The sequence below is a fragment of the Tiliqua scincoides genome, chromosome 11, assembly GCF_035046505.1.
Source record: "Tiliqua scincoides isolate rTilSci1 chromosome 11, rTilSci1.hap2, whole genome shotgun sequence".
Taxonomy (NCBI): domain Eukaryota; kingdom Metazoa; phylum Chordata; class Lepidosauria; order Squamata; family Scincidae; genus Tiliqua; species Tiliqua scincoides.
The window spans coordinates 23448337-23461410 of record NC_089831.1 but is presented as its reverse complement, the minus strand read 5'-3'; the positions used below and the strand labels follow the sequence as shown (position 1 = coordinate 23461410).

Sequence of the window (13074 nt, the reverse complement as noted above, 5' to 3'; positions counted from 1 at the left end):
CAGGGCAGCCTCAGAGGACAGTCCTTGCAGGTCTACTCAGAAGCCAGTCCCAGTGCAGTGAGTGGGGCTTACTCCCAGGTAGGTGTGGAGGGGGTGGGGCCTCAGCGAGTCCCTGTGGGTGGGCGGGGCCTGTTCGCGGGGGGCGGGGCCTGTTCGCGGGGGGCGGGGCTCCCTCCCCGGGACTCCTTCCTGCCTCGGCGGAGGGATCTCCGGGCGGGTGAGGCGGCTAAGTAGTGCCGGCGACGGCGGCGGGAGGGAGGAGCGAGGCCGGCGGGACGAGAGGCCCCGAGAGGAGCGGGAGGCCCGTCCGGCTGAGGAGGCCCCGCGCCAGGGAGACGCCGCCGCCGCCGCCCTCCGTCAGCGGGACGACGCCGAGCCGACTCCGCGGGAGGGAGGAGGAGCCGCCCGCGCCCGCCGCCCCTGTCAGGACTCCCGGGCCCCGGGAGGGGGAAGGTCCCCCGCCGCTCCCCCTCTTCTCCCCCAGGGGTGGGGGCGCCCCGCGGGCCCACTGTGAGGCTGGAGGACTCCGGCCCGCAGCCCCACACGCTGCAGGGCGAAGCTCCCCTGCCCTCCCCACCCCCAGCTTGTGGGGGGTCTCACTGGGAAATCCCCACAGGGGGGCTTTAAAGGTCCCCCTGCATCTCTCCCCCCATTAGGGTGGGGGCCTTCGGCTCTGCCCCACTGCACCCCTCACTTCCCCATTAAGGTGGGGGCTTTGGGGGTCTGCCCTGCTGCACCTCTCCCCCCATTAAGGTGGGGGCTTTGGGGGGGTCTGTCCCACTGCACCTCTCTCTCCCCCCCATTAGGGTGGGGGCTTTGGGTGGTCTGCTCTGCTGCATTTCTCTCCCCCCATTAGAGTGGAAGCTTTGGGGGGGGGGTCTGCCCTGCTGCAGCTCTTCCCCCATTAAGGTGGGGGTTTTGTGGGTCTGCTCCCTGCATCTCTCTCTCCCCATTGAAGTGGGGCTTTAAAAGAGAGGAGGGTTTGCCCTGCTCTCCCCCCCCATTAAAGTGTAGTTCCCTCTCTTTAGGGGCCCCTCCCCATCTCTGTTTTCTTTCTTTCTTCCCCCCTCCCCATAAAAGACCAGGGTGTTTTTGCCTGCAGTGTTGTGAGGAAGCGGGTCCAAAGGGTGGGCACCCACATCTCATCCTTCATCCTTTTTTCCGCAGAGAGTGCAGGGCCAAAGAGGCTTTCTTCAAAGAAGTCTATGCAAGATAATACCCTGATCCCCCCCATCCCTTCTAAGCAAATAAAGAGCACCCCAAGCTCCCTATTCATCCTATTGCCCCCTCCTCACACTCAGTCACAGCCAAGAAGGGGGTTGTTTCTGTAGCCTAGCAAGGGGTAGGGCAGAGTAGCCCACCCCCACCCTGGAGAAGGTTTAACCCCAAAGAGGTGGAAAAGGCACCCTTGTATTTTCGTGGGGTAGTCAGGGCTGGGAGGAGGCCTGCAACCCAAAGAAAAGGGGTGTGTTCTCTCTCCCTCCCCCCCAACCCCAAGAATTGTTACGATGTCTCATCGTCTTGGGGCGTCTCTACGTTATGAGAAGCCTTTCAAATGCTGGAAGACCCAGACATGAGGATTGGAAATAACTCTGGAGATTTGGCTTTCTGCCGTCTTGACCAGCCTTTTTAAACTGAGTTGCGTGTTCCTTCCACACGGAGATGCGTGTTTGTTCCACACCAAGGGAACATAAAGGATTTTCCAAGGATGGAATCATGACTCTGAAGGCCTACTTCCTCACTCCTTGGAGGGTTTCATCCAGCGGGAACCCCTCTTCTTGGGTTTCCTGAGCGCTCTCTGCTATGGATCTCTTGGGTGACTGCAAAGAACAGCCTTGCTGACCCTTTAAACTGAATTCATTTGTACCTCCTTTGGAATCAAGCTGGATCCTGAACTTGGGGTTGTGTGTGTGTGTGTATGTGGGAAAGGGACCGTGATGCGCTTGAAGTCATAACTAGTAAAATGCAGACTGGCTAACAAGTTGTCTCCTTGCCAAGGGCTCCAATGAGTGGCATACAGTCCGCAGTCACGGACAGGTCAGTATGGAAAGGTCTACTGGGCACCCTCTGCTCCTGTTTGACTATTTGGAGCTTGGTGAGATGTAAGTTTTAATCTTGCAACACTGTGAAAGGGGCAAAGGTTGACAGGCCTGGGCTTACTTTTGGAATTGGCAAGCCTATCTTTAATCAGCTGATAATCAAACCATCTGCATTAGGTCTGAACTAGGCCATCCGCCTGTCTGTTGGTGGTGTGTGTGAGAGAGAGAGAGAGAGAAAACTGCTGACATGGCAGTAGGAGTATTTGTTGGAAACATCTCTTTAATTTCAGAAGAGGTTTGAACTTTGTGGAAGGTACTGAATGCTTGTATGAAAAAATCTGGGGGGGGGAGGTCATTCTGGGTAAACTGGGAAGCATATCCTATAAGCCACCTTGCTTCCAAAATGTCACAAGAAAATATTAGGGTTATTAGCTCTGTTCCTGACAGTTGTAGTAGTAATTTGCTTTATTGTGGGGTTTGTATGGGGTTTTTCAGAACTAGATGCTGGTATTGGCTTCCTATAGCTTTAGTATACAGTAACTTTTATATAACTAGATGCTGAATTGTCTGCTCTTGTAGAAGAAAAATTTGCTATTGTCTCATGGGAATCTGTGACCCCTCCCTGCCCACTCACTCACATTGCTCTCCCTCCCTCTTGTTTGGATCCCATTACACTGCCCCCTCCTGTGTCCCCTCATGGCGTCTAGTGGTTTAGTGACAGTGACAGTCTTGGAACCCAGAAGATGCCCTGCCCATCTGCAGGGTGGAAGAAATCCTAGTTAGTTGGGACTCTGTTGTGTTTAGATAAGAGGCTTCACTTGTGGTGTGTGTTATTTGTTTTTTGTTTTTTTTTAAAGTCAAGCACTTTTAATTTCACCCTGTCAGATGGGGTGGGATAACAAATAGAAATTTCAAATTCACAAGCCTGTGTAGCTCCATATATTGGAGATCAGGTGCACCAACATAAGAATGGTGCATGGGAAGGGGGGGGAGTTATTAAACATCCTCTTTTTCTCTGGCAAGTATATATTTTCCTTCCTATTAGGGACTGTTCCATAGTTCCTATTTCATCATCCCAAAACATAAGCATTACAAGCAGTAAAATGAAGTTTGGTTCAAATGTTTGACCTTCTGGGGGTGGCTTTCAGCTGTTCTGAAGAGTATGTTTTGCAGATGATTCATAGATTTAATAGGAGCATAAGCAGACCTGATTGTCTTCGATAACTTTTTTGAATCTCAGAGTTGGCTACAGGACAGGCCAGTTGTGATGCTTGTGTGTGTGTGTGTGTGTGTGTGTGTGTGTGTGTGTGTGTGTGCTTCAAAGACACTAAACCTATGAAAACAGCAACAACAAAAAATCAACCTTTGGCTTACTGTATTCTTTTAGACGTACGTGAATGATTTTTGAATGCATTTTCCTGTTTATAGCCTTTGAAAAAAGCAGTACAAAAGAATGTTTTGGTTTTTCTTCTGCAGTACACGTGACTGACTAAACTGATTATGTATCTGAACACCACAACTTTTTTTTGAGACTGTTAACAGCAAAGTGTGTGTTTCAACTTAGGCTTTTTGTTTGTTCCGAGTTTATATATAATGTATATAAAAGTTATAGGAAACTAATGCCCTGCTAGTGGGGCAAAGAGGCACTTTTTTAGTTGTGCTCCTCTTAGATTTAGCAGGGGGAAATTGACCTTCTTCACCCCAGTAGTGTCTCTTCTGGTGGCTGTTTGCTGCTATTCTTCTTCATGTTTTTAGACTGTGAGCCCTTTTGGGAGCCATTTGCAGTAGTTGTTTGGTTTTTTTTTTCTGTAAAACTCTTTGAACTTTTAGTTGAAAAACAATGTATAAATATTCTTAATAATAAGCCGTATGCAAAAAGCGGTGACGATGTTGTGGGGAAGCAATGATGGGATTGATTGATATTGAAATGAGATACTCGCCATTACCCTACTGGAACGACCAGTATCATAACACAGACTTCCTCTTCCTGAATTTTTTTTGACGTTCCTTGTGTTTCTTGTGTAGCATTTTGTTACATGTGCTAAAACACTTCCTAATGCTGGTAAAAATTGGCTTTCAGTCCAGGGGTGCTAAGAACAGTGAATGATATAGTACGAAACTTAGGTTTTTGTGCCACTGTGCTTGACCTCTGCCCTGGAGAAACTTGCCTTCTAATGGTGATAAGGTGCTTGTTCTCATAGCCCCTCCCTTCCTAAGCTGTGACTATAAACACAATGCCATGTGCCCTGTGCCTACTCTGCAGTTCTCTTAATGCCAGGAACCAAGCAGATGACTGCCCTAGGATTAGTTTGGTTTGGTAGCTGATAAGTGTTCTTTATTTACTTTTTGGTGAAGATAAATCTAAAATTTCCCATACCACTAGCTACCCATGGGCCTTTATAATGTGTTTATATATCTTGCAATTGCCTCTGCATCCAATCAGGACGCATGGCATCAGTCTGGGTCACCCAATTTTATTGAAAAGTGTACTGAATTGTAGCGCGATCTGCAGTGGAAACTGCCTAACTCAGTTGTGGCACTAAGGCTTCAGAGAAGCAAGATGTCCATCCCTGTTCTTAGCCCCACTGTGTGACTCACCCTGGCTCAGACAGGAGACCAGGTGCTGTCTGATTACCTGTTTTTGGTTAAAGGGGCCATAGTAATTTCATCTCCCCCAGAGAAAGTGATGCTGCTTGATCCAGAGGAGACCCCTTCTAGTTCTCCTAAAAGGACATTCACCATCCTCTTTTAAGTGGAATGGTGCCAAATCACCCTTAGTTCCTTGTTTGAGGGGTGACAGTCAAACAGACAAGTCTCTATCACTGACCACTATTTTGCAAGTTTTTTCTTCTGCTTTGGTCTGATTACTACTTGTCTGTGACCTATGAAGTCCCAAATAATGATGACCTTTGGATTTCTCCTGAAGTTTCTGTATGGTTGCTTTGTATAGTGTTAATTTTTTCAATCTATGTGCAGTCAGGATGGACATAAGTTTTTCTTGGACAGCGGGCACCTAAAGTTGTAAATAGGGAATTTCTCCAGTGTCACTGCCATTCAATGTCATTCTTCCACCCCAACTCTTTAAAGTATGAAATCTTATAAATTCAGTACCTCTATAATCTCTCCTTACTTGTTCATAAAGCTAGATAACTTGTTCCTTTTAAATTTTTCCATTTCCAAAATGTTGTAGCTGTAACAACTTCTAGGCTCCAAACAGGTAACTGACTTTGGACATTTTGTGTTCTGTCATTTGTGGCAGGCAGTACATGGTTGAACAAGATAAAGGAGGTTTTTTTTCTCCTTTGCTGGGCAAGCCAGGGCTAGGATGGAATTCGGAAATATTAAAGATGATCAGGGCTCTGGTTTATCATGTTACTGCAGCGCAGAAGCATTCTGAATGTATCTTCATGGTTTTTTAAATTTGCTGTTGCTGTATTTTCATGCAGCTGTGCCATTTATTGTATGCAGGGCATATTTCTTGTGTTGTGGAGGTTACATAGGGGATAATACTGAAAGGAGTTAGTGTGCCCCTCCTTTGGCATTGAGATCCAAAGGAGAATATCCCTTTCTTCCCTTCTCCTTCTCAAACATCCTTATGGTGCTCTTTTTGTGACTGTAGTTCATGCCAGTAAAAGAGTGCCAAAAGAGTGACCTGTGAACACCTAACCAGCTGGGTGAAGCAGCAGACTGGGCTGCTTCATTCACTGGCAGGGAGAAGTCTCAAACCTGCCATTTTAAGTAGCAAAGTCGAGACTTTCCTTGACAGAGGGTCTGGGCCAGGGGTGCTCAAACTTTCAACTTTAGGGATCCTGGACCTTTAAAATTGTGTAGGAGAGATAATTTCAGCAGGTGCAGCTTGTCATCTGTGGGATGACAAGTTGCACCTGCTGAAATTCTCTCTTCTATACGCTTGTTAAAGGTCCAGCATCCCTAAAGTTGAAAGTTTGAGCACCCCTGGTCTGGGTAATTTTCTTGTGAGACCAATTCATGCTGTGTATTGCATTAATGCATAAAATAGTGTCCTACATTAATGAGGGACTTGCTTTCCTGAAACACAGCTAAGAAGCAAAGGACTAATCAGTAACTCCATCTGTGGTATGTCACAAATTCTACCAGTTAGTCCAGGTTTGCCCTTCCTGCTAGTGCCAGTTAAGCCTTCTAGGGACAATAGTTTTTTGGGCACACTTGTCATTAGGGGTGCAACAGGAAGGGGTAACAGTCTGCTCTTGTCTTCTGTGGTTGCCTCCTACTGCCCCACCCATCTGCATCTGCTATTTGCCTTAAACTCTAAAATGTGCAGAGCTAAACTATATATCTATCACAGAGATGTCACACTTGTTTCATACAGAGGGCCAAAGTTAGCATTCCTGGTGCTTGCTGAGGGTAGGAAGTGACATCATTAAGCAGAAAGTGACATCAATAAGCAGATAATGGCCAGAAATGAACACTTTGTTCTCACATAGAAACTAATTAGCTGCAAATGACTGAAAAGAAAATTTGCAAATCTTGTTAATATTTTCATGATATGAGAGAACCCAGTTATCAAACTGGGAGAGCTCAATTAGAATGGGGGCTGAATAAATTGCTTCCAGGGACTGCATTCGGCCCCCGGGCTTTATGTTTGGCACCCCTGATCTATCATGTGTATCTGGGCTCTTGGTTTGGTTTTGGGCTCTATTTGGTTATTTAATTTCTCTTTCTAGTAAAAGTTGTGTGCTCTGGTCATTACTATGAGCTAAAACTCGACAGTTATCTCTAGGCTTTTATTATATTGCTAGCAGATTGAAGGGAACTGGAGCTTGATTTTCTGGTTTTTAAAAAAGCTGTGGGTGCTGAAGTAATTATTTGGGTGGAGGTAGGAGTCTGTTGGCCAAATGTATGTAAACCTTTGCACTGAACTTATGACATAAATTAGTAATGCTTACAGAAAATTGTAAGGTTTGGAGTAGTAGTGGATTTCGAGGTATTTCCATTTCATCAAGGACATCCTCCTTGGATCCAACTAAAGCCCAAAACAAGTCACTTAAGGAGTCCTTGTATTTCAGATTTGGCTGTCTGAAGAGGGAGAAGTGAGGACTTCACAATGGCTATGAAAACACTGAAGGGACACACTTTTAAACCACTTTTATATGTGAAAGCTGCTTGTGATTTTTTTTTAAATTTGAGTATTTTTAAAATCTGTAGTGTTCTGGTGCAGGGTTTTTTTCAAATGTTTCTTGTCCTCCTTCTGTACCAGCCAACAACCTTATGTAGACAGAAAAAAAAAACAACACTGTGGTATTATTAGTGCTGTGTTGATGGCACTCTTTATCAGAATAATCAAGCATCTATAACCAGAACTGTACTGCATTCTTGTGTAGTGTGACTGTAGTTCTTTAAAGGTGTTCATAAGGTACAACTTTAAGGTACAGAGCGTATTTTATCTGTTCAAGAGCTCCTCTGGTAAGTGATCTGCAGTCCAACCTTCTACCTTTTTAACCTTATGCGGCCTGCATCCAGTTTTTCTCAAAGCAACAATTTCAATATATACCTAGATGAACCTCAACATTTAGAAGTGAGGCCATTTTGCAGGTGCAGCTTCCATTGGAAATGAGGCTGGTCACTACTAGAGAAAACGGCTCTTTTTTTTTGGTTGTTGTCAACACAGTTGTAGAGTTCCCTCCATCAGGGATATGCCAGAACTGCTTGTATGACCCTTGAGATGGCCATAAAATATTTTTGTTTAAACAAGTTAACTTTATTTAACACAGGTCTATAAATACTTTGGCAGAGCTATTTATATAGTGCCTCCTATTTTATGTTGAGTAAAATATTATTTATATGATGTTGTACAATGATGTCAGAGTAGGACAAAGAAGACCCGGGTTCAACTCTCCCTTCAGCCATAAAGCTCATTAGGTGACTTGGGACTTGCCACATACACTCTCAGCCAAAGCTACCTTACTATAGGCCAATGATTTTCAACCTTTTTCATCTCACGGCACACTGACAAGGCACTAAAATGGTTAAGGCACAACATGCTGCCAGTGGGGGCTCACATCTCCCATTGGTCCTATTAATAAATGACCTTCCCCCGAATTCCTGTGGCACACCTGAGGACCAACAACAACAACAACAGTATTTATATACCGCTTTTCAACAAAAAGTTCACAAAGCGGTTTACAGAGAAATCAAATATCTAATGGCTCCCTGTCCCAAAAGGGCTCACAATCTAAAAAGATGCAAAAGAATACCAGCAGACAGCCACTAGAACAGACACTGCGGAACACCAGTGTGCCATGGCACAGTGGTTGAAAATGGGTGTTATAGGTTGTTGTACTATTACAGGGGTGTCCAAAGTTTTTGGCAGGAGGGCCACATCAGTTCTCTGACACTGTGTCGGGGGCCGGGGGGGAAGAATTAATTTACATTTAAAATTTGAATAAATTTACATAACTTTACATAAATGAATATATTAAAGATGAACCTATATGAATGAATGAGAGTCTTGCAATAGCTCAATGCCTATAAAAGGCCTTGCACAAAGCAAGACTGGCCTTTCCTTTGCTGCCACTGCTGCATCACAGATGTGAAAGAGCAAGCAGTGGAGGGAGCTCTCATCCCACAGCTCACACGAGAGGTCAAACAGTCGCCCTCACGCTGAGAGAAGTTGCGTTGGGCCAGTGTGGGCTTCAACAAATCTCCGGAGGGCCAGAGGCTCATTGGAGACTGGGGGCTCCCTGAGGGCCGCATTGAGAGGCCTCAAGGGCCACAAGTGGCCCCTGGGCCGGGGTTTGGGCACCCCTGTACTATAAGATGGAGAAATGGGGGAAAAAACCACACATGCCATTCTGAGTTCCTTGGAAAAATGATAAAATAAAAATGTCATGTCGGAATAGTATACAGTATACTGTATAGTATATAATACTATATATAGTATACTATATGTACTACTATAGTATACTATGAACTGTATACAGTACACTGTTTTATATTATGAACTATTTTAAGTATTCTGGTCAAAAACTGGGTTATACATTTCTAGAGTAAATATGTTAAGCAAATCATTGAGTATATAGACCAGAGAGTGTTTTCATTCAACTGGGATCTGGTGCAGTGTCACACAGCTTAATTTTTGTTGTTTTGCCATAATTTTATTTGAAAAATTTTAAATCCCACTTTATCCATGCCAAAGCTCAATGTGGCTTACAAAGCTCCATAATAAATGTACAATGCATCACAACAATTAAGGAAAAAAAATCAAAACAAGGCATTAAAACATTAATTTTAAGAGTTAAGGACCAAAACATTAAAAAAAAACAAAACACTGAAACAAAGCAAAACCTGGGATACATTGTCAAGTCATGGGCGGGGCCAAATTGTCTGGATTCTTTGAACATTAAAGCTGCCTCAGATTTGCATCCCTTAAAGAGTTTTTTTTATTGCCTTGTGAGCAGTCAGATGGAGAAATGGTGTATAAACTTTAAAATAAACAAGTCCAAACCTCTCTCTGTTTTGTGAGGAAGAATGTGCAGGTCAGAAGACAAGCAGTTGTATGTTTCTACTCTCATCTTGAAAGAAGTTCTCATTTGAAGAAGGGGGGAAGGAAAGGTGTACAGTTTGTAACAAAGCTTCCCAGCAACGCCGTAATGATGCATATTGTTGTAAAGGAAGAAATTAAGCACAAAGAACCCTGTTTAAAACGCAAGCAGGAAGAAGTGATGTTTGTGCATATTGTAAGTACAAAGTTGCAATGAAAACAGACAGGATAAGGAAGTCGACTGTCTGGTCTTTAGGATGGATTTATTCCTTTTGCATCCCTAGGAAACATCCTGCAAGGTTCTAGAGCCGCATGCATAAATCTTGTGAGTTCGTTGCAGAATATGTGAACTCATTTCTCAAACCACATTCGCCTGTTCTAAAGTACCTGCTGCCATTTGCACAACTCCAAACTTATAATTCGTAAGTTGCAAGCCAATCAAATTCTAGAAGGGTTGTGCTTATTGCTTCAGTTTGTATCCCATCCTGTCTGCTTGGCTATTTGCAAAAACTGGACCAGCATATCATCCCAATCCCTGATTGTTAAAGCCTGCATAAAATTAGTCTTGCACTTGTTTGTTTTAGAAGGTCATGCAGCTTTTCTTGGGAACAAGTCATGTATCCTGCTGCCTGATTTGACTCTCTTCATGTGTTGTGTAGTGCAGCAAGAGCTTCTTAACTGGCAGCATCAAGTAAGTGTTGTAGGATAGAAAAGTTCATGCAAATGATTCAAGTTCATATCTTGTTTTTGTGTAGTCCAGTCTGCCTGGGCTGTCATAATGTTTATCAGGTGCTCTTTGACTTTCTTTGTCAATGACCAAAGTATTGCTGTCTCCGTCAGAAACACATTGTCCTCTTTAGGATTGCAACAGGATGTGCTGACTTGGGAGATGCACTTAAGCCTCTAAACTTGTTTAAACAACTCAGCAAAACTCAGCAAAATTATATGGCTTCTCTGTTATGATCTCATTGGGGGATGTGGCATGAAGTGCAAGGTGTGAATTAACCAGAAGGGCCTCTCACTGGATAGAGAAATGGCATGTAGAAACTGCCAAAGGGAGAACTGTCTAGTTGTCTGCCTGTACCCACATGAATGAGGTGTGGCTTTGCAAGGGCAGTTCACTTGGAATGGATTAAGCCTCTCCTGTGCAGAACTCTGAGCTGCAGATAAGTTTGACTTATTCAAGCAATTTTCATTGCAGCTCTATGCCCTGGTACGGCTCAGAGAGTTCCTGTTTGTGTAGGAAATCGATCTCAGACCTGCTCTGTTCAGAGGCCCGGTTTGTCGTGTCACATGGCAGAACACTTGGGTGAATTCCAAGGTTGAGAAATTAAAGCTGATAGTAGTGTCTATGAACAGTTTAGGCATTTTTTTGTGTGTGGAATTTTGAGTGAGCTAGTATTCTAGAGGATGCTTGGAAGAAGTGATCTTGAAATCTAGTGGGATAGGGAAGGGTCACTTGACCTTGGCAAGATCACCAGATGTACTGGCTTTTACCAGATGTAAAAGGCTTGGTACTTTGAGAGGCTGTGTGTGGAAATGAGAAAGTTGCAGGATTGCAAATTTGTTCGTGTATTAGTTGTTAAAAAAATCCTATTTATTTTACTTTTAACATTTATTTTACTTTCAACATTTAAGTTCTGATTGTGGCTCTTGGGGTCAGTTTACAGTACTCCTTACACATACGATTAAAAAGAGATGAAATTCTTTTCTCTGGAATGCTGAAGAAACATTCAGACTTGCAGATTCTCTCACCTCCCCCCTGCAGCTGAAATGGTACAGTCCAGAAAGGTTTTACCACTTGATTCTTCTGATTTAAAGTGGCCACAGGTTCAATATTGCTGCTGAGCACATTTTAGTTCTCATTTGGGACTCTTCTGCGTGTTCACGTATCATCTGTGTAACTGAAGTGTTTATTTTCTGTTCTTGGGTCAACTTCCTTACATTGTGCTTTTCATGGTAGGATTCTGAAACATCGAATAAGAGAAACGAGTGTTGGCTATCAACATTAGAACTGCTTGCAAGCAATGCTGGACAAGATAGCAAGTATGCAGAGCTTGTAAATTGTTAAAAATGGAGATGTCTTCAGTCACAGGATGTTAAATGGTTGTCTCTCTAATATAATTAGTCACCAGAATTGTTGGGTAAGAACAGGGTAGTAAATCTAATGACCATGAGATAGAAGAAAACGGAGGGATGGACAGGAGATGCATAGTCCACCTCATGCTGTAGAGTGGTATATAACACTGCCATAAAATTAGCAACTTAAAAACCAAAGCAATATACTTGAAGTTTATTCAGTGATACGTATAGAAAAATTAAGGAAACTCATCCGCCCAATGATTTGGAATAAATATGAATTCCAGGATTAAACATGAAGCACTTCAGATTGCATCACGAGTGCATTTCAAGCTAGCGACATGATCCCACAGTCTGTTGAAACAATCAGAATGATCAGTTGCGGTTTGCCTTGTGCAGTCTTTTGTGGTTTCAAAAGTGGAAGTGGTTCTTGTGGGTGGTGATCTGATCACTCTTGGTATTGTGTGTGTGCTGCTATTCTTGTTTTCATTTTTGCTGGCTGATTTGAGGAAGGCTTTATCTGGGGGTGGCTTTTATATCCTTGAAAAGTTTCATCTCCTTGCCCATGCTGAACCGATGCATTAAGCTATCCTCAGGTTTGTTATTGAAACTGAAATTTCTGGTAGATAGAAATTTCTAAATGGGCGTGCCCTTTAATACTAAATTTGGAAACCCTGAATTACCATTAAAGTAGTGGAGTCTGAGGCTGTAAAGGCAGCACGGGCAGGCCCCTGTATCTATGGGGAATTGGTTTCAGCCCCCCCCCCCCCGATATGGAAATCACTGACACGGGAGAACTGTGAAGTCCTCAACGTTATTAAGGGGGTTGTATGGGAGGCTCCCCAGATCTGTGTATACAGGGACCTACCTGTATAGAGTTATGCAACAATTAGAACTTTCATTGTTTGTACCTCAAACTAACCTCTATGAAGGAGTTAAGTTTCTGTATTGGAGAAGTTATTATCTGTGCATTTGTGCAGCATGATTTGTGACTACTAACACATGCTGAATGCAGATACTTTGTTCAGGACAACCTAAAGAACTGAAAATGGATTTTGGGAATAAATTATGGCAGTGTTTCCCCAATTTACACCATCCTGCGATGCCCCCCACGAGCTGCAAATACAGAAGTCACTGGCGATGACATCATTGCTTTGGTAACCACCCAGGACAGTACCCATGGAGGTAAGAGGCTCAGGGTAAGTGGAAGAGCCTTTCACAGCATGCAGGAGCAGCGTCTGACCTCCATCTGTAGCTGCCTGCACAGTCTCACTGCCAGTCAACCAGTGGTCCTGAACTCCCAAGGGTGTCACGACGCAGTTTGGGAACCCTTGGGTTATGGGGTAGTAATGTATGAGCAAGTTCCCCTCGCTGCATTTACTTTATTTGCAACTTGCCTGCTCTATGTGGGTGAAATTATTTCATCTCTTCCAAATT

At 43.9% G+C, this 13074-nt stretch overlaps 1 protein-coding gene across 4 annotated transcripts in view; it reads left to right on the top strand.

Annotated features, from left to right (window-relative positions):
* Window positions 1-274: 274 nt before the first annotated feature.
* ARHGEF12 (Rho guanine nucleotide exchange factor 12) overlaps window positions 275-13074 on the top strand; it is a 99663-nt gene continuing 86863 nt past the window's right edge. For all 4 annotated transcript variants that reach the window (XM_066639269.1, XM_066639267.1, XM_066639268.1 and 1 more), the window contains exon 1: window positions 275-2037. In XM_066639269.1, the coding sequence (XP_066495366.1) occupies window positions 2006-2037 (32 nt within the window). In that variant the 5' untranslated portion in view covers window positions 275-2005. The remainder of the gene's footprint in view (window positions 2038-13074) is intronic.